The sequence below is a fragment of the Danio rerio genome, chromosome 25 (assembly GCF_052040795.2).
Source record: "Danio rerio strain M-AB ecotype USA chromosome 25, GRCz13ab, whole genome shotgun sequence".
NCBI classification, from domain to species: Eukaryota; Metazoa; Chordata; class Actinopteri; order Cypriniformes; family Danionidae; genus Danio; species Danio rerio.
In genome coordinates this window covers 12,311,361-12,334,287 of record NC_141045.1, presented here as the reverse complement: position 1 = coordinate 12,334,287, position 22,927 = coordinate 12,311,361, and the positions used below count along the sequence as shown (strand labels likewise).

At 34.8% G+C, this 22,927-nt stretch overlaps 1 protein-coding gene across 50 annotated transcripts in view; it reads right to left on the bottom strand.

Annotated features, from left to right (window-relative positions):
* Positions 1 to 22,927, bottom strand: part of akap13b (A-kinase anchoring protein 13b) — a 198,392-nt gene that overhangs the window by 92,597 nt on the left and 82,868 nt on the right. For 25 of the 50 annotated variants that reach the window (XM_087311799.1, XM_087311803.1, XM_087311813.1 and 22 more), the window contains exons 4-8: positions 18,615 to 18,923; positions 11,727 to 11,913; positions 6,000 to 6,186; positions 3,313 to 5,677; positions 432 to 505 (exon numbers count right to left, since the gene is read on the bottom strand). In XM_087311799.1, coding sequence (XP_087167925.1) covers positions 432 to 505; positions 3,313 to 5,677; positions 6,000 to 6,186; positions 11,727 to 11,913; positions 18,615 to 18,923 — 3,122 coding nt within the window. The remainder of the gene's footprint in view (positions 1 to 431; positions 506 to 3,312; positions 5,678 to 5,999; positions 6,187 to 11,726; positions 11,914 to 18,614; positions 18,924 to 22,927) is intronic. The other 25 variants (XM_087311800.1, XM_087311806.1, XM_087311814.1 and 22 more) reach the window with 1 other exon arrangement.

Here is a 22,927-nt window from a genome sequence, read left to right as displayed (position 1 = left end):
CATCCCTCTGACACACAACTGGGAAAAAAAAGGTGTTCAGGGTGATGTCATCTTTCTTCCATGAGCAAAGGACAACACACACACACACAACCGACCAACAGCATGAGCTACAGGGTGGCAGCGTTCCCATATCTGCCAGTTTGACCTTACAAGACACAGTTCAGCAGTTCCAACTCTGACCTGCGTCAGAACGCTGAAGCACCAGGCAGATAAATCAGATTTACGACAGAAGGTCAGGTTAACATCCCTTCATTTCTTTTTCTTTTTTATTTTCTGCTCAGTGGAGCCTTTCGGGAAACTACCACCTTCCTAGCTACTAAGAATTCAGGGTGGCTGCAAGCGAATGCTGAGTGAATCATACCAAGAGGTCTACATGTTAATGATTTATTTACTGGATGGCAGGTTGAGGATAATAGCCAAGGAACACTCACCGCTTCGGAATTTGCTATGTCTACTGAGGAGTCTTGGTGTCCGTCCGCTGCATCCTCTGCTGAAGTGCTGTCATCTGTGAGAAGGAATCAAGAAGAGCAGATTTAAAAGGTGTAAAAATCTGCAAATGGTCAAACTTGGTCTGGATGGTTAGGTTTGTTTGAGCATGTACAAAAAAACAAAATGTTTCATTTGAATAAGTTCAACAGTTTCCGGGAAATTCACATGTTGTGACCTTTAACTGAAACCTCCACAAATCAATTTGTAATTCATTAACTCAACGGCTGATTCATGTTGGAGGAGTCAACATTTCAGTGGTGTGGGTTGTTTATTTTTTACTTAATATAAAAGAAATTGTGATCCCGCTCATGAAAACGGTCGTCTTCATTTTATTTCACATTTGTTATTGGGGAATGACGCAAATGTTTACGCTCAAAGCCTTTTTCTGTGTCTTATTCCCTCCACTCACTTTTTAAGTCACTGGTTTTTATTGACGTCATCATTCTTTAGCCAATATTCAGTTACTATAATCATTTACTCCTTTAATCATTTCCATTTACTAGACCATTTTCATACAATTTAAGTACCACAAATACCACATTCACTAATTGGTTACACCACAATATAACTATAACAAGAATTATCCATGATATAATCATCTTCAGTGCATAAATCCTCAATTTAAGATCAAAATACACCTCACTAATCAATTTTAAATTGCATAACAATATAAAAATTCATACATAATAGTTGACTTTTTTACTTTAAATTAACTAGATTTATTGTATACAATGTTAAATAGGAATTCAAACGATTGTAATTTTTTTTAAGAGAAAACAAAGAAATCATTCAATCAAATCTTCATTCATGCACAATGGGGTCAGGTTAGGTTTGTAAAATAAAAACGCTTTATTTCAATGATTCTTTGTTTATATCACCTCTTTAATGAGACTTAAACCGCATACTTCATTTATTCTTATATATTCTTATTGTTTGATGTCATGTCCCAATTTATTAACAAGCCTCACTACTGAAGAGGTTATATCTTGTGATTTTACGCTAGATTTATGTTCATTATGTTGAAATTTCAACTGCTGCAATGATTTTCCTGTATACAACGGGTAAAAAGTATTGAACAAGACATGATTTTTCTTGGTAAACTTATTTGCAAAGGAGTTGTTGGCATGAAATTGACCCAGATTTTGGTAAAAATACAAACATGTCAGAAAAAAAAATTGTTACATGTAATAACAATGGAATGACACAGGGAGAAAGTACTGAACTGATGTGTTTTAAACTTTGTATAAAATATGATTTTAGTGATGACAGCTTCTTAACACCTTTTGTATGAAGCAGAGCGTAACATGCATTGCTCAGGTGTGATATTTTTCTCTCTCGCAGACATCAAAAGTGTCTAAAAAATCTTGACATTTTCTGTGAGTTTTGTCCCTGATCTTTAGTTCTTTTTTTTTTTTTGGACTCTGTAATCTCTTGGACTCTTGGTCCTGTAATTGGCAATGCCATTCTAGCAGCTTTCTTTTCTTTTCTGAAACCAATTAATAGTTTTTTGCTTGTGTTTGAGATCATTGTCTTGCTGAAATGTCCACCCTGGTTTCAATTTTATCATCATGAAAATCTAGGTTGTTGGGACTGAAGCAGCTAATATCCATTTTTTAGTCTGACTATCGAACTATTGAGGGATTTCCGCTGCTGTCTGGGCTTTCCATGCCTTTTTACACCTCCCTGTCTTCATGTGTTCAATGCATTTTCCCTGTGTCATTTTTTTATTGCACATGTCTTCATTTCTAAACCAATTTATTTGTTTTCTTTGTATATATGGATTGCTTAAGTTGTTTCTGACATCTGGTGAATATATGTTTTCTGAGAACAACGGTGAATTGTAATTCAGTACTTATTTTTACCCACTGTATATATCTTATAACAGCAACATTTAAACATCAAATTACAGGTCTAACGGGTAATACAAGATGCAATTTAAAATCATTTCTGTCTGAAGATTCACATGATGTGACCTTTAACTGAAACTTCTAAAAATCAATTTGTAATTCATTAACTCAGCTGCTGATTCATGTTTCAGGAGCGAACATTTCAGTGGTAAGGGTTAATCGTTTATTTAGAAATGAACAAGTTGTGATAAAATTGTTAAGCTGACAGATCATATGCATTATTAACGCTAAACCTTTTGACAAAAAGGAAGTGACTTATTCCTCCTTTCCAAATGAGATGCACAGCTTTGTGAACGTGATATAAATAAGTGAAGTAAGCAGCTATTAGTAGAACAATACCGATTCTCATCTACATGAGCTGGGCGTCAACCTCATGAAAAAAAAGACAGGCAATCTTTAAACTGTTTGATTCTATGATGTGAAGCAGAGGTGACATCAATAAGTTGCCAGGATACCGTGTGCTGCAAATACACACTGTCATTTGCAACACTCCCTACACTATGAACACTATGACCTGAATGACAAGGAAGGTATTTCCCTCATGGATGGAAACCTAAACCACTGATCAATCAAAACCAAAATGGCTTTCTTTTAACTGACAACACAGAGGCTCAACGTAACTAAAAATAGAATGACAGACAAAATCTGAATAAATATTGACTATAGTAAAAATAATAACTCAATGTGAAATCAGTGTGCAAGGCAAACACCATTGAATTCTCAAGCGCGCACAAAAGTATGTCGGAATAGAATGAAGCTAATGACAAATTAGCTTCAGCTGTGAACAATTGGACTGGAATGACATGACAAACAAACTTCATTCTTACAAAAGCATGGTATTATGTAATAGTGTTAGACAGACTAAAAAAACTAAGTATATTATCATCTCCAGATGGATAAAAATAAATTGCATTACCTGTGATTTGATCCACACACTGTTCCTCAGAACATGGCTGAGGAGTTCCACTGTGCTCCATCAAACTATCAGGAGAATCTTGATGTAATCCATTCAGGCAATCAGGTGTGTCTGACGGCGGCGGTTCCTCAGGCAAACCATTGTCTATATCCACTGGGGAAGTGTGTTCCAAATCCTGATGCAATCCACTATTAATATCCAAAGGGGAAGTGAGCTCAGCTGTTGAGGATGAGGCATTGAGTGGGTCAGACATGGAGGAGCTCTCCAGAACTGAACAGCTGGTGGTGTCCATAGGAGAGGACAGACAATCCTCAGAGATGGTCGTCTTACTCATATTGGTAGCCATGTCAACACCTTTGTCATCAATGGGAATTTCAGCACATATTGTTACTCCATCAATTAAGGGGCCCTCAGAAGGTCTGCTGCCTTCGATTTCTGTTTGAGGTAAAGCACAAGACAAGTCTAGGTCATTCACACATTCAGCAGGTTCTGAGGATGTGTTTGCGCTCTCCTTGGAGGATTCTGAGAGCTGGCAGTGTGCATTGGATTCAGCACAATCATTGTTTGTGATTTCCGATGGATCAGGGAGATCGCTGATTGTTTCCTCTGAAGTGGAGTCAATTTCCCTTTCCTGTACAGGTTCCTCTGTGGCAACATCCTTAAATCCTGATTCCCCTTGCAAAGTTGGCAGTAAAATAGATTGTTCCTCTGGCTCAATTTTTTTATTTTCGTTTGTGGCATCTCCAGTATATTCCTCAGGAATTAGCTCAACCAGTTTAAGTGAAGAGTCTGGCTGTTCTATTTTTTCAGTTGCCTCTTCTTCTCCTAAGAGTGTTCCTACATTTATGTCACCTCCAGTACATTCAGAAGACTGTACTGTAGACTCATCGTTTTGGAAATCACCTCTTATAAAACATTCAGAGTCGATAGGCAAAGAAGACTCTTCAAAAGGTTGAGATTTGTCATCCAAATCTGAGACATCTGAGACAATAATGTCCTCAACTGATTCCGGCTCTTCCGTAAGCTCTTTAAGGTCTGGTATCCTCTCACTGGGGGCTACCTCTTCTTTGCTTCCATCAGGAGGACACCCTTCATTCTGGCAAAGTGAAACCTCTGCAGAAATGTCAACAGAAACCCCTGCTATTGCATTAATGTCACCGGTTGAGTTATTTAATGAAACATCCTCACATTCTAATGCAGTTTCTAAAAGCTGTGTGGATTGATTCGGCTGTTGAAAACTTTCTGTAGTCTCAGAAAAGGGGTCCAAAGCTGGACCTACATGAGAGGAAGTCTCAGGAACTGGTGACAGACCTTGCTGAACCTTATGCACTGGTCCCGGTGCCATGTTTGGCCGTAGACTTAATGATTCCAAAAGATCCCCCTCTAAAACGCTAAATCCAGAGTTCTGCTTTACACTAGCGTCATCCGCAACCAAATCAGCAGCTGACTCAGTGTTGCCTTTGGTGTGTTCGCTGAGATTTCCTGTCTCCGTCTCTAAGAGACCATGTGGCTTGTCAACACTGTCAGAAATAACGGTATCCTCGCTTCGTATAGACAAAGTAACTTCAGAATTTACCTGAATTAAAGTCAATTTAGCTTCATCTGTTCCCTCTGAGCATTGTGTAGGCAACTGGGGCTCAGTCTCACCATCGTGCTGGCTGTTTCCCTCTAGATTATGGGAAGAAAGTGCTGAAGAATATGAGTCTATTTCCTGGTTGCTACTCATGTCCCCTTCCCTTTCCTCTGGTAAGTCCCCACGCCAACAGACATCTGTACTCCCCTCACTCTCCACCTCCCTTTGTGTAGGCTGACCAGTTTCCGTGGGGAGGAGACCCTGAGATTGTGCGTGGCCCATGTCTTGAAGCCCAAGGTTGCCAGATTCAGTGTTATAGTCCTTTTCAGTCTCTGACCTCTTCTGGCAAGCCTCTTGCTCTTCTTGCTTCCCTTTATCAGGCTGTGAAGCAACCCCCTGCTTGGCACTGATTATGCAGAGCTCTATATCGGCTTCCTCCCGCTGGTTTCCACAGGAAGGGGCACTGAAAGCCACAGAATCACCATCTACCCGCCGCTGCAAACAGTCAGTCTTATCTAATGCATTCCCTGTATCTCCTACAGCTGGCAGGTCAGGCTCCACGTCCCCATCCAGCAACTGGACATGATCTCCTGTGCCGTTTTGATGAACACACAATCCATCCTCAAAGGTAAGGCTGTTTAAAAGCGATTTGCAAGTTTCTTCTTGTTTGTTGTGCTCCTGATGCTCAGGTTCCACTGAGTTGGGCGGAAGGCAGTCATCTGTCTCTGTGCTATTACTGGAGTCTCTATTGAGAATCAGCAGTGCTGACTTATGCGGTGTTGGAGGATCTTCCTGAATAAACAAAGTTCAAAAACAGCTATTAAAAAAGCAGCACATCTTATACAGCCCTCATTAAAACAGACATTAAACATTTACCCAGAATAAAACGAGCACGGGTGTGTGCAAAGAGAGCAAAAGAGAAAGTCTAGTCTGTGAGCTGCATTTAGTCACTTCCTTTAGTCACAGATAGCAACCTCCTGCAGAGTTCTAGCACAAATGCAAACAAACTCTGTTGACCGTACCCAGCTGGAAATAAAGCTGTAATCTTAAAGTGACAGACCAAGAAAATGAGACACACCTACAGCCACAGAAGACTCTGAAATCAATGACTCACCTTCTGATGTGACTGAATGAGACGCTGGAGCTCCTCCACATCACACTGAAGGCTTGGTGGGGAGCTCCTGGGCACATCCTCCAGGGTAAGGGTGTAAGTGTTTAGCTTGGGGTGGTGTTGCAGGACTCTGCCTTCTGGGTAACACCACTTAGATGTTTTCGTCTCCAGCTCGGGCAGATTGTCAACCCTGCCCAACACAAACATAGCAAACTTTGAGAACGCCCAGTCTCAAGGCACTGAATCAGCAAGGCCACACCCAACACACCTACATAGGACGTGACGTATGAAACAATGATCATTGTGGTGTCCCATTCAAAACAGAATGTCAAGTGTGAAAAAAACGATCATTTAAACAACACCAATTATAATGCCACACATAACTTCATTGTTTCGTTATACAAATGACCTCTCACCAGTGTAAAATCTTGTTCTGCTTTCTTTCATAGAGAGAGAAACTGCTTGCTTATATTAAAGGTGAATCTGAAGTTCCTAATGGCAGAGTCAACATAGACTAGCAGTAAATATATTCAAGGCAGGCACGCAGCTGAACATTGTGTCTTAGTAATAACAAATGACTAAGGTGGAACCACCTATGTTGGGCTCATTTCAAAAAGGAGAAAAAAAACTTAAGTGACAAGCTATGAAAAGAAAAAATTGCAACTGTTTGTGCGCGTGAGACAGTGGCTCAGAATGTCCCCAGGGACCTGACACATGGTTAACAACAGGAACTGTTTTCACCTGCTCTGTAGGTCCAAAGGGTATCCATAGCAACCCTGTGACATCACTCACAGGAAACTAAAGAATGCAAAGTGAAAAAGAAGCTCTTAATGTCTTGCGAGCCTGAAAGAAATATTTTATGTGGCCTGGGCATCAACAACATGGCTGAAAAGTCTAATATACAAATATAACAATGGTGCAAAATTACCATAACATAATATTATTTAAACATAACAAGAGATACAGACTTAAGCAGAAATTCTAGTCAAAAGCACATCAAAGTATCTATGAGAAACCACCCATGAAACGCAATGAGCTTAGAGAGATTTGAGGCCATTTCTAAGTGTGCGCTGTGGTTCAGTACACTTCTTTTAAATGAGGCACTAAACCAGAGCACTTAATGGCCTTCTTTAACAGACTCTTGAATCACATGCTAGCACTCACTCTGTCTCTTCCTTATTCTTCTTTCTGTGATCACATTTCAATGGGTTAACCAAAACAGAGCTGCAATTGACCAGGCTGTGTGTATTTATAGACATATTTTGTATATATAATTGTAGATACCATATTCACCACCTTGAAATGATCAGCAGCAGCCTCTTACAGTAAAAATCTATAAGAAATATATATAATTATTTAATTTGTTTCCACCTGATTTGGTTTAGTTTTCAAAAACTTAGTTTTATTTACTGGATTGTATTTTTGATATGAATTAATTTTAATAGATTAAATTTAAAGTAAATAGCTCAAGGTGCAGTAGGTGATCTGCCAAAATGCTATCCGTTAGCATAATAGCTTTGAAAACACAGTCCCTCCCCTGCAGTCCAAAGCTATGCCTCCTGAAATCAGAAACGCGCACATTAAACATGACAGCAGACAACCCAATAAATCATGTCATTCGCCAGTTAGAAAAGTTTATAGTACTTTATAATATCACACTTCCCAGCGAAAAACTGTATTATATCTAGCACGTTTTCAGTTGTGTAGCAGGCAAAACTTTTCAATGTGCAATATTTCATGCATGCAAGGATCGCTGGTCTCACTCTCTCAGACGCTTTGTCCCAAAGTGACATTTTATGCTTTGTGCTTGGCCAGGGGGTGCAGGAATTACACTTATTACTAAGCCATACTTACATGCTCGTTCAGACCAAACATTGCAAGTAGCATGGTAAACAATATAGGGAGCGCGTCACAGGTGAATATATGTGAATGTGAATAATAAACCAGCTTCACGTGCATCTTTTCGGCAATTTTCCTTCTGTGTTTACAAAGCGCAGCATTCCAGCAAAATACCGGTAATGTTACAACTTCTCTTTCTGAAAAATTGGCAGAACAAATTTACAGGTATTTTTAAAAAGGGCCCGCTCACACATACAGAACTTTCTGGAAAATTGCTGGCAATTTATGTGTGAAAGGGGCAATGGTTCAGGATTTTAAAAAGTTTTGATTCAGCATTTGTTTTTACCACTGTCACTCTCTCGTGTACGTACAGTTCATGCGCAAATGGCAAATCTGTCTGCATGAACAGAGATGCACAGATGTACAAATCTACATTTGCTGACAGAGAGTTTGTGCTACTTATCAGAATTATGGGAATTACCAGCCCAAATAATGTAAACATGTCAGGCCAAATAATTCAAATGAATCACTGACTTCTGCTCTCTTTATTAGTTTAAAAAAAATTATTTACAATTTAAAACAACATCTTCGGAGATCTTTACTACTGGAGATAATGTTGTCCTAAAATTATATATATATATATATATATATATATATATATATATATATATATATATATATATATATATATATATATATATATATATAATTTTTTTTTACACAAAAAAACATCTTACACATATCTTGGGAATGGTATTACAGAAATGTTGGCGGTTTTAAAACCTTTAAAAACTTTTCCTAACCGCGGTATACGTTGAAATCTGTTATCGTCCCATGCCTAGTGGAATGTAAAGAGACTTTCAACCAGCAAAACAAAAAATGTTTCTGAAGACAATCACCCACTGCACCTTTAAATAAATAAAGTAATAAAAAAACAACATGCAGAAACATTTGATTTCACTAACTTTAAATTAAACTAAATCTAAAGTTCAACAGGAAATAACTGAATCAAAATTATAATCGAATACACTACAGAATAATTAAAATTGAACATGAATTGTGAACTTGTATCTTTTTTTTTTAGTCCCATATTTTGTTATTTCAAATGAACTTTAAAAAAATGATAAATGATCATAACAGTGCTCATGCAGAATTTTAATTGATGTGAGGTCACAGGAGTACACCAAGTGTACATCAAGTATAGCTCCCCCAGCATTCGTGAATTTATGACCAGAGTTCAGAAGGGGAGATTTGTTTAGTTTTTTAACCCTGAGGAGCACAGTCTGCCCCTGTTTTAAGAATAGTCAAGTATGGGAACATATGGAAGCAGTCCCATGCAGGTTTGCTAGCCACAGACTGTGAAGCGAGAGCAGATAAAGGTAAACGTCTCCCTTACTCAAACACACACAGGTAATGCCACTTCACAAACATGATCAAAACAGGTTTCTGTTGTAGATTTCATAGGTTTGCTTTAAAAAGACTGAAAAAGCTTAAGTGGCTTTGACTGTTTACAGAGAGCTCAGAGCCACATGGCCTGTCCTTGTGCTTCCTTCTTATCTTGTCCACATTTCAACATCCTCCTTTCTTCAGAACACAACACTAAATCTCGCCTTCATTCTCATGATAAAGCCATTGCACTTATACTGTAAATCTATCAAATCCTGTCTAACATGAATTGACTGTTTCTGAATCCAAACCAGCCTAAAACAATGAATTAATGAATCTGTTTGACTGACCAATGGTGGACATTGGTAAGTGTGAGGCAATTTTTTTTAAAGAAAGTATTATTGCAACTTACAAACAACACTCTTATAAATGTGACTTAACGTTTACATTTGAGAATGACAAATAAGATAAAGCGGTATTTGTTTAAGGCATTTCAAAGGTCACATCGTCCACTAAAGCACCATGTTCTGTTTGATAAAACCTGCTGTTTGCAATTCCGTGCAAATAAATGTTTCAAATAACTTTGGTGAGAATTAAATACAGATGTTTAAATAGAAATATAAAAATATCTAAAAAGTAGTGAAATAATGTTCCACTTTCAGTCATATTTATGTAAAATCTAAACAACATAATTATTCTGTGCGGCAATTCTAAAAAAAAAAAATAGACAAAAATAAGTGATTTAACTGAACTGATGTGGCATTTTAAATGATTAAAATCATACTGTTGAAAAATGGGTGAATCTTGTCAAGACCTATATTGTATACCAAAAACAAATTAAAGTTGTATAAATCAATTTTTATAATATACAATTAGTTTCACCAAGTGAAATTATTGAATTATTAAACTTAGTTATTATATACTTTTATTATACAATGTATTTCTTAACATTGTGGTTGTTTCTGTAAATTAATAACGTAAAAAAATACACAGACTGATGAATTAAGCAATATATTTATAAATGTCAAATTAATTCTCATATATAAATTGAATAATCTAAACAAAGGTAATGTAGGTTAATCTTAGACTTCATTTGATAAAGTTTATTTTTACATTGTTAAAGTATTTAATATTCAAATTAATTGAATACATTATATTCATGTAATATTGGCAGTCTAATTCTGTAATTAGCCAAAACATGTAAAAAAAAATAAATAAATAAAAAGTCGTATCAATTAATTTGAATAATATATAATTAGTTTTACCAAGTTCAATTATTTTATTATTAAAATTATTTTTATACTCATTTGTCACTGTTTCGGTAACTGAAACAAGTACAAAAAAATAAATACATTGATTAATGTATAATCATTAGACACTATCAAATATATCATTCAAACCAGGGGTGTGTAAACCCAGTCCTGGAGTGCCAGTGTCCTGCAAAGTTTAGTTCCAACCCCAATTAGACACACCTGAATCAGCTACTCAAGCTCTTAGTATACTAGAAACTTCCAGGCAGCTTGTGTTGAAGGAAGTTGGAACTAAACTATGCAGGACACCTGCCCTCCAGGACCGAGTTTGCACGCCCCTGATTTAAACAGAAAAGTAATGTTAATAAAACTTTGACATCATTCAATTAAGTTCATTTTTACATTGTCAACATATTATTATTAAATGACTTTAATATATATATATATATATATATATATATATATATATATATATATATATATATATATATATATATATATATATATATATATATATATTCTTGTAATATTGGCAAACTTTAATTTATTAAAAACTTATTTATTTATTATTTGTTATTTTATTAAACCCTGTATTTATTTTGGCTGTATTTATATATTGTATCTAGATACCCTATATTTATATATTGTCACCATTTCTGTAAATTAAAACAAGTATAAAAATACACTGATTAAAAAATTAAACCATATTCACAGATATCACATCAAATATAGTATCATATACAAGTTAAATAATCTAAACAGAAAGGTAATGTCAATGAATCTTATAGACTTCATTTGATAAAGTTTATTTTTACATTGTTAAAGTATTTATTCAAATTAATTTAATACTATTTATTCATGTAACATGTAGCATATACAAACTGAACAATCAAACCAACCGACTGAAAATCAATTCAACAAAAACTAATGCAAATAAATCTACAAGACTTCATTTGATGACGTTTTGCTTTGCGTTGAACCATTTTACTACTAAATTATTTTAATAACTACTTCTATTACTTTAATAAGTACTTAATCAATTATATAACTACTTAATTACTTTAATAACTATTTGTTTGAGTAATATTAGCAGTCTGCTTCTGTGATTAACCAAAAAAAAAAAGCAGATTTGCCATCACTGCAGACAAATCAGAAACATCATCTTTCCTAATGAGAGGCCTTTGGAGTCGAAAAGGTCAAAATCCAATACAAAATATCAGTTATTTAATATAAGAATCAAGCTTTGCGCACTTACTCCGTGAGCAGTTTGTGGAGCTGAGAGTGTCCCCTCTTCTGGGCGACCTTGGCCGGTGTGCGACCCTGTTTGTTGGGAAGCCGGAGAGCCTCTCTTCCCCCTGGTTGCTGGAGCAGAAAGAGTGCAACCTTGCGTAGTCCGCGCTTCGCAGCGAAGTGCAAAAGTGTATCGTGTGGTCCAGGCTCTGCTGGAGAGTAAAAACACCCTGGTTAGTTGTGTCCTGGCCCTTTAAACAACACTATTATCTAATGCTAAACTCTGATAAAGTTGCTTCACACTCACTGTTGCATAGGGGTAAAGCGATAACCCCGCCTACTTAAAACTTCACAACCAATGAGAACCGTCAAAGTACAAGACCCGCCCCCTCAATTCCCTCAGCCCAGTCAATATATATTCTTGACAAACATCATTTCAATCGATCATTTACAACGAGGACAGAAAAAGAAACGAATAATTCAGGCAACGAGTGAAAGAAGTGAACACATTCGAAGGCGTTTTATCATAAAGACAGATTACGGAGGGCTGTTTTAGAAAGTTCAGTCTGCTTGAATGAGGCTCTCTGTAAAAGTGGCGCGGACAGAGAAGGGATTGTTCTTGCTGGTTAATGAGAGGCTGAGAATGAGACTGGCCTCGTTTAATCGGCCCACTGAGGATCCGACAGCCAATTTGAAGCCCTGGGCAAAAAAAAAAGAAGCTGTGGTGTAATCTGGCACACTGGAAAGAACAGCAGATCAGGATCACTACGCTGTCTGATTGGAGCCACAAGAGTTGACATGACACTATATTGAAAATACTGGTGTCAAGTAACTTGTATCCTAGAGCCATGGTAATATTGTGTCAAAACACTGTTGTTACCATGGTGTTTCTATTCAGCTGTAGGATTATATCTGTGTACCGGCTTTCAGAAAATGAAATGCAATAAGAGGAGTTTTAATTTTCAAGATCATTTTGTCATCATTAACTTGATTTCCAAGGATGTATCTTGAAAACACTCTTTACTAATATAAACAATATTTATTTTGGTACTCACAAGTTTATAAAGACTTATGGAAATGTATTCATTCTTATGTTATTTCATTATGGATGGTTGTCTTCATTTGTTCTTCAGAAAACACAGGAATACAATGCTTTAAATTATTTTTGCTGCTTGTTTAAACTACTTATTTAAAATCAGCTGAATCAACACAAGTAGTTTTTATTTGAGACAACTTAATTATTTTAAGTTCAAACCACTTAAATGTGTCAAATCAATCATGTTAACTTAATTAATATGTGTTGGGACAACATGAAGGAATTGTGTGGAACCCAGCATTTGTTTAACGCATAGTAGGTTTTGTCCACGCAATGAAATTCAATGGTGTACGAAGTTGATTTGGTCACTATAGGCTAATAAAAATGAGCATCACCTAAGTGCAAAATTATGTTAAAATCACACAGGGGATAATAAACGTAACACATGAAAGAAACATGAAAGACACATGAAACACACAAAACATGTAAAAGACGCATGGTAAAACGTAATTTTCAAATGAAATTTTTTTACATTTATGCTTGTGTGGTTTATCGATTAAGCCTGACTTTAATCATATTGAGAAAAAAAGTGCAAATTACCATCTTTCGAAGAAAATAGGACTGCTGCTTGTTTAAATTACTTATTCATAATTAACTGAATCAACACAATTCTTGAGTTTTTTGGGGGGGACAACTTCATTGTTTTATGTTCAATTTACTTGAATTTGAAAATCAATCATGTTAAATTAATCGATATGTGTTGGGACAACATGAAGGAATTGTGTGGAACTCAGTTTTTGTGTATGTGAATGTTTTGTCCATGCAATAAAAGTCAATGTTGTACAAAGTTGTTTTGGTCGCAAGGCTCTTAAAAAGATGAGCATCACAATTGTGCTATCACATGTTAAAATCACATTTTAAACACAAGGAAAAATAAAACACAGATGAAACACATGAAAAAAAAGTGAAAGACACATGAGAAACACAAAACATGTATAAGACACTTACGTGAAACAAACATTATAAAACGTAAACATTTTCATATTAATATGTTTTACATGCAATGAAACACTAAACGCTCATGTGGTTTTTCTATTGAGCCAGATTTTAATCACATGGATAAAAAAAAGTGCAAACTACCATCTTTCCAAGAAACTGGTACACTTAAAAAAAGTTTTTCCTGCTTGTTTTTAATATTTAATATATATTATTATATATATTTTTACATTTTATATTTATACTGTGTCCATATGCATCTGAGAAAGTGTTCACTCTGATCTGTATTGTCGTTAACAATGTTAATAATTAAAATAATAGATATCCATTTAACCCAGTGGTCACCAAACTTGTTCCTGGAGGGCCGGTGTCCTGCAGATTTTAGCTCCAACCCCAATCAAACACACCTGAACAAGCCAATCAAGGACTTACTAGGTATATTTGAAACATCCAGACAGGTGTGTTGCAGCAAGTTGGAGCTAAACCCTGCAAGCACACCGGCCTTCCGGAACCGGGATTGGTGATCCCTGATTTTAACCGGTTGATACCATTGTAAATGCATAATCACGCCAATCCATCTATGTGAAAAAAAGTCATTCAACAGTCAGAAACCGGCAGATTTAGAGCACGGACTGACACCGTAAAAGTTCACAAGACTGATTTTTCATGAAACAGGTGTTTGTTTCCCAATATAGCCTAAAAATAGTCAAATTAGATGCATAGTTTGACCTAAAGTAAGCCGAAATAGCTAATCAGGTTAGAATAAACTAAACAGCCTATCCCACAAAACTAAACATTTAAATACATTCTATTTAATAAATAAGATATCATTTAAATAAATACATAAACTTGATTTACTGAAGCATGTGTTACACAAACTAACATAAAGTTGATATAGTTGACCCCTCCGACTGTCAATGTAAAATTTGCACACAGTGGAACCCATCATTTTATACAGTGTAGATTGAAGAAGCAAAAAAAAAAAAAAAAAGCAAGGATCATGATTTCGGAACAAGAAAATGAATGCCAGAATTTGGAATTCTGGTTGAACCATCCCTTCAAGGGAGAATCAAGCATCTAATTTTCCATAAATATGATCTAATATTGTGTCTGATTCTTATTAAATCTATACTTGGCATCTTACGCAGTGGAAACGGTCTTTTTTATGTATAATGTGCCTAGTTTCACTTATGGAAGACTGCTGGCAGTAGATGCCCACTGATGTTCTGGGCGAGATGCCCGTGGGTAGCTCTGGTTTCAGGGCTGGTCCAGGTGGCCAGCGCCAGCTGCAACAAATGCCAGAGCTTGAGGAATCATTACACAGCTCGCCCGCTCCCTCCGCAGAGAGGTCAGTGCTAGGAATTTGTCCTTTTCAGAAAAGATGTACATACCAATATAAAATCACTAAGTGGTTCAAAACTTTTTTTGTTTTCTTTTTTTCTGTGTAACACAGAATCAATATTTTAAAGAATGCTGGAAAATGTTGGCCACCATTATGAATAAAATTACTAAGTTGGTCAATTGCTACCAGACTCCAAGATTCTTCAGCTTTAATGTTTCTCTTCTTCTTTCATAGTTAGTAAAAAAAAAATCTAACAGTTTTGGAAGAAGTGAAGGATAAGAAAATGATCGGAGAATTCAGAATTTTGGCATGAGATTTTTCCCCCATAATCGACGTTCAATTCTAATGTAACACAATATACAAATACAAGATTATACAAAGTGAGCTACCAAGCAAACTGACCACTCCACACTCCAGAAAAGTTGTAAATAACGGAGATAAGTAGCTAAGGCAAATGTGTTCCATTACAAAGCATAGACACCACCAAGTTTTTTTTTGCAGTACTCATTTGGTGTTGTGCAAAGACCTGTACAATAAGTGGTAGTGGGAGTATTTAAAACAGTTAAATGGCTAAAATGTAAGTGGGTGGAGCTTATTGTAAAATCATGTAACTATTTGTCAAAATGCTGCTTTAGAGGCAGTGGTTCACAATTGTGCTAGCCCATAGATATATACATTAGATGTCGCCTACCCTGTTATTGTCTATTGGAAGGAATGCGTCAATAGAGCCGCCATTTTACTACAGGGTAGCGCTCCATTGAAATGAATGCGGGACCAAGGTACAGTGGAGGACTGTGGCCATCCAAAGCCAGAGATATACACATATACACATATATCTATGATTGGGAGTTTTCCTGGATGTTAGTATGCAATTTTATTTATTTATTTTTATTACGAAAATTATCGTTTCACATCACTTTTCTACGTTGGATGGATCAGTGATCGCACGGGCATTCCTGACTAAAAGCTTGTGTTTGTGTGTATGGAAATGTACTATTCACCCTCCCTGTTAAATTTCATCTAATCCGTGTCCTGAAACACAGCTCCTCTCCTGCTTTCACTTCTCATACTGATGGAGGGAGCGACTCGTTTGTGAATGAATCTCCGTTATGAACGACTCGTCCACTAGCCGACAATAATACAAGTTTCTGGCACTGCAGCATCTCGTTGTCATATTTATTTTGCATTGTTTGCTGATTTTATTCAACAAAACCAGCATAAGCTGAGTATTTAGTGCGAGTTGGAGCTACTTTGACTTATAGTGAATGCAGTAAGTGACTGCATTATCATCAATAACGCTACTGTTTAGCACAAAAGTTCAGAACATAAAAAAACGTAAAAAACTCTTACCTGTGAAATGTTCTGCCTTTGTGCTTTGTTTTCTTTGTTTGCTTGTTACTACACCCGTAGACAGCACTAAAGTCCCGCATCTTCACGTAATAACACGGTCTTGTCTAGTGCGGTTGAATGACATTTGTCTAGGGAGCACTGTACCAATGTGGCGGCGCTATTGACGTATGCTCAGGGTCCCTATGCGATATCTAGGGTATATATCTATGGTGCTGGCCCATGTGATGCCCAGAGAAGCCATTTTAAGAGCTTGGTAAAAATATAAAGTATTTTATATTATTCAAAGCATGTAGTAACTTCAATAGTACAATTACTTCTTGTTAGGCTCACATGGAATCTGCAGGTTTAGCACAGATTTTTGTACGTCATTATGTCTATTTATTTACTTTTGTACATGCGTGCAAATATTTATTCCATTTTTATATGAATTTCATCAATATTATTGAATAATGGTTACATTTAAACGACTTCAGTTCGTAAAGTAATATTTTCCGTCTTTCAGTAGATATTATAAAAGAGATTTGCTTTGTTTACAAAACAAATGAATCTAACTGCATTCTAAACCTTAAAAAAAAAAGTCATAAATAGCAAATAATATCTGCAGATTCGGTCTGTTCCCCCTCTTCATGTATTAATTTCTCATATCAGGCTCTCTTTAAAACTACATTAAAGTCCCCATTATTGAAACAATATCCTTTCAAAACTGTCACTCCAGAGATGAATCCCTTTGATGAGATAAGTGCAAGCTCTTTTGAATGAAACTCCATGTTTAATGTTTATCATCAGTTAAAATGAAAATCTAGTGCAAAAATGTTAAATCCATGTTAAATCGTTTCTGCCATCTACTGGTCTGGAGTGGAAAGCTCTTAACTGTTCAAAAGACCCCAGTCACATTGTCAACTTATATGTTAAATAAATTTCATTTTTTCCCCTATTTTGAGCTTACCAGTCTACAAATATGCAGCACAACTCTGCTATAAAGTGAATGCTTCATTATACTTGGTTGCAACTTGAAGCGAATCTAATGGAAATACAAAAAAACAAACATGAGCAACATGTGTTCAGGTCCCAGATAAAACAGACTATTGTCTTTCATTCTGCCTAGTGAGCAGAGCTCGACGTGAATGGATAACGGAGCTCTGCGATGCTTTGCTGCAAAAGTCATTTAAGACCAAGGTTGTCCATAAGAGATAAGCCTGTGCTTATTATGACGTCACCGTAGCCTGTTTAGCCTTTGTTAGCTCTTATCTCCCGCTTCCTACGGCCCAGGTCTCACCACACCCTCCTACACGGACCCACATTGTGCCCAATTTAGAGGACAAGCTGGGAGTCCAACAACAGCCGGGATTCTGTTGTTGCGTCAGCTGCCCTGATGAATGATTCCTCGCCGCGCAATTGTTTGGATCCGGCCACACTTCACATACAGAATCTCATATTTCTCCCTTGGGGATCACCGCCACGCACATCAACTTCCACTATGGTCAATCAGGGAACAGGCAACCGTTTTAAGCATTTGTTTCCATAGTTTGTTTGGCTTTGTTCAGGTTGATTATCATAATCAACTGCCGAATGTTTATTTTCAGTTCCCCTTCGAGTTCCTGTCTGGGTGGCAGCCAGCGGCACAATAAAACAATGACACAAGATAAAAACTTCAAAGTTCTTCTGTTTGATACTGTGTATAGCTAAAATGCATGGTGTATGAAGTTATTAAGTAATTTAACAAATCAAATTTGATTAGTCTCATACAGAGTCATATAGGCCATAGGGTTCTGTAATATTAATATTATTATTATTATTAATATTATATTTGTTTTTAATGTATTTTTTATTCAATATTTCACAATTTAAGACTAATTTAAATTTACACTTAGCAATTTTATTATTAGTAGTAGTATTAATAGAATTAGTAGTAGTAGTATACAAATATTCTTGATAAGAATAAAAAAAAATGCATTTAGACCAGGAAAGCATTGCCAAAAACACCAAATATTATCCTTTCAGCTCATCCCTATGCCAATGTATAATGCCGCCTACAACTAACCACATTTTTAAATTTAAAATGCCGTCTCAAAACCAACAACTACAAGTAAAACCATAAGAATGAAGAACTATTTCCTTTCCTACTCTAACACACATTTCAACCAATGTCTAAAATCCATTGCGCAAAACCTCAAAAACAACAAACTCACCGATGCCCGAGCCTGTGCAAGTGCCCGTGTCCAAATCTGTGCCCAAAACGCTCCATCCAGCAGGCAAAGGCAGATGCCGGAGAGCCAGAGCAAGAGTATCGTCCAGCCGCTCGCACTCTTTCAGTGGGATCTGACACTCGTCCAGCAGCAGCGCTCCTTCTGTTTTCCCCGCCGCATTTACCAGGAACTGGGCCATGTCCAGAGCCAGGTCCTGGACAAACTGGAAACACTCCTCGGACACTGGGTCCACTGAGCCGCCGGGACGAGCCTGGCATAGTGTGACCCGTACCGTTTCACTGCGATCATGAGCTGTAAGCAGAGACAAACACAGGGGAAAAAAAGGTGATGGTTTGGTTCAAATGAAATTTCATTTAGTATCATGACATTTTTTGTATATTTACAGGTGAAATAAAAACAAAATAAAAAAAACAACAAAACCGCAAAAGAGACAAAACAAAAAACACCAAAACACACAAACAAACACATCAAAAACAACAAAAGCAAAAAAAAAAAAAAAAAAAACACAACTATAAAAAGCACTACAACAAACAACAAAAACTAAACAAAACAACACAACAAATAAAAAAGAAAAGCAAAAAAGCAAAAAACTAAAAACTAAACACAAAATACAAAACTAAAAACATACAAAAAAAGCAACAAAAACAAAATGCAATAACAGACAAAACTACAAAACATAACAAACAACAGAAAAAACTAAACAACAAACAAAAAAATACAAAACACCACAACACACAACAAAAACAAAAAAAACAAACAAAACAACAACAAAAAAACACAACAAACAAAACAAAACAAAAAACCCAACACAAAACAAAGGAAAACACACAACACAAAAAAACTAAATGCAATAAAAACAGAACACAAAACAATAACGAATACATAGCATAACAAAATTACAACACAAAACCTAAAAGAAACAAAACAAAGCAAAAACAGAACAAAAAAACTAAATACAAAACAAAACAAACAAAAAACCTAAAAAAACAACAAAAAAACAAAGCAAACACACAAAAAAACAAAAACACAAAAACATTAAGACACAAATAATTGAAATCAAGTTATCAAAATAAAAGAATGGGCCCACAACACACAACAAACAAAAAACTAAGCAAGGAAAAAACACAAAACAAAGCAAAAACACACAATACAAAAGACAAAGCTAAAAACAAAAGTCAATAAAAAAAAGAACACAAAATAATAACGAAACACAAAATACAAAACAACAAAAATACAACACAAAACCTAAAAAAAATACGAAAGCGCAACAAAAAATAAAAACAAAACAAAACATACAACACAAAACCTCAAAAAACAACGCAAACACAAAAACAAAAAACAAAATACAACATAAAACATCAAAAAACTAAAGCAAAAAACAAAACAAAAAAACTAAATGCAACAAAAACACGCAAACAAAAAGAAAAAAACAAAAACATTAAGACACAAATAATTGAAATCAAGTGATCAAAATAAAAGAATGAATATTAAAATCAATAAAAATAAATAAAGGTAAATGAAACAAAATGGATAAAAACTATTTAAATATATAAACACAAATAAAAATATACACAAATAAAAATTTACACAAATTAACAATAAGAAAACAAAACAAATGACTGCATAAAATTGAATGACATTTTTTAATTAAATACATAAAATAAAGAATTAAAGAAAAACACTGTAATAAATATGTATTTATTTAATATAATATTATATAATAATAAAATAGATATAAAATTATAGATAAAATATAAATTATAAATAGTAAACACCTCATTAATAAACAACATTCTAAATAATAGATATCTACAGAAAGTATGTTTCTTGGCATTAAGTGGAGAGCAGCAGAGAATCTGAGAAGCAGGAAATATTGTGACTTGAATTTGAACTTTTCAATATACACTTTTAGGACACAAGTATGAAAATGAAGCACTTCTGAAATGTATTCAAGTCAAAATATTCTTGCTACAGCTTGCAGGCTATGAAAAATATTTATACCACCCACTAACATCTCCACGACTGTCAACGATAAATCATTTATGACTAAACTTACTCCTGACAAAAAGTCTAACATCCATTCGTCTTATATCAAACAGGGAGGTCTCCATTAAATCATCTTCATACTGATTTAACACAGTAAAAAAAAATCTTGCTTAACATTTTGGCAGTTGAAAAAGAGATTAGATGGATATAGTTACTAAAAAATGTTCCTGCACTCTTCTCCAAAAGGGAAACAGTTTGTGCAAGCAATTACTTACATTATGCAAGTACAAAAAACAAAACAAAAAAAACGTAAATAAAATACAAACAAACAAATGTACAGTACAGCACAAAATTAAATAAATAATTATGAAGCAAAGAATCTTTTGAAACAAAAAACTAAATAGCTCAAAATTTCAAGATATATAAAAAAATAAAATATTTAGAAAAAGGGTAAACAAACATAAATATGAAAAAACAAACAAAAATTACCTAATTTACTAAATTATGAAAAAAATGTTTAGTAAGCAAACAAATAAACAAAAACAATATACAGAAAATATCATTGCAAAGTAAAAAAAAAAGAACAAAAAGAAATAAAAAGCAGAAACAGTTTCTACTTCACAAACGTCACTTTATAGCTAGCATTTAAAAAAATGCCATACTATATAATGTGTATGTGTATATATATATATATATATATATATATATATATATATATATATATATATATATATATATATATATATATATCTTTGGCATACTATGTAATGTAATGTAAATTACACTATTATATAAGGTGATGACAAAATTGTTTTGATTTTGTTGACAAAGATTATAAGGCTGAACGCCATCAGTCTACAGACTCCCTAGTATTTCTCTGTTGCAATCGGGAGATCACAACAGTACCACCCCCCCACCCCCCCCCCACCCCCAAAAAAGCCAAGGCAAACAATACCAGATTACTATGGTATAAATACAGCACTACAACATACAAAAAAAAGAGATTGACTAAGAATGTCACATACCTTTTCTATAATGATATATTCAGCTGTGGTTTGAAAATTACCATGTTTTTCTTCCCTAAGGACTTATTATTATTATAACTATTTAAAATAGGCACTATTCTTATAAATAAACTGCATATTTGCAATATAAACAACTACATTCCCATCTAAAAAGCCTCAAAAATACATTATGTTGTCCAACAGCAGCAATATTTGTCAAACTGACTAGTTGTTTAGTCCCTCTTTAGTCCTAGTGTGGGCAGAATAATACACAAGAGTGAAGAGGCTGGACGACTGCTGACATTGCTTTAATATCTCACGGCTATCAGCTAATACGATTCGAGAACCAGACAGAACTGTTGTATACATGCATGTGTGTATATATGTATATACAACTAATACTTAAAAAAAAATCAAATATATAACCATACAAACAAATTATTAAATAAATCAATTTATTCATTAATTAAAACATATGATGAATACAATTACTCGATTGTTTTTCTCATAACTAGAAAGAACATGACCCCTTTACTTACGTCCAAAATGCTTTTTTTATTAACCTTTTGTTAATACTTAGATAAATTTACAAAATTTCAAGCTGAAAAAAAAGAATCAAACAAATTAAAACAATTAAAAACAAATCAAATGTACAGTAAAGTTAAAAGCAAACAACAAACTTAATAATGAAACAAATGGAAATTAGTTGAAAAAAAAAAACTACATGGCTACAATCATTACAATTTCAAAAAAAACAGATCAACTAAATTAAAACAATTAAGAAAAACCACAAACAAAAACAAACACAAGACTACTAAATACACAACAAAGAACAAACAAAAACAAATACCAAAGTAGCTAAATTTATAAACTACATTACAAACAAACAAAATAAAAAAGATCAATTAAAACACTGCAAATTAAACCAAAACAACATTTAAAAAGCAAATAATATTAATAATAATAAATAAAAAACACCAAATTAAAAATAATTAAGATATGATATGATGTATATAATTACTGAGAAATATCCCTGTACTAAATTCCAACTAGGAAACAGTCCGAGTCAAGGTGACATCCTATAATATAAACATTCACAAATAATTACAGCTCTGCCAGGAGGCCTGTGTTGCTTCACTACAGTTATGAGATGTCAAAACACACTGCATAGGCAAAAAAAAATCCTTATATTTGTTTCAACAAAACGTCTCAGCAGGACGTCTAAAGCTTTCAAACCATTTTTTGGAGATAAAATCCTTTAAGTTGGCAAATGTTTGTGTCCGAGCAGAAGTTTGGACCTCCAGC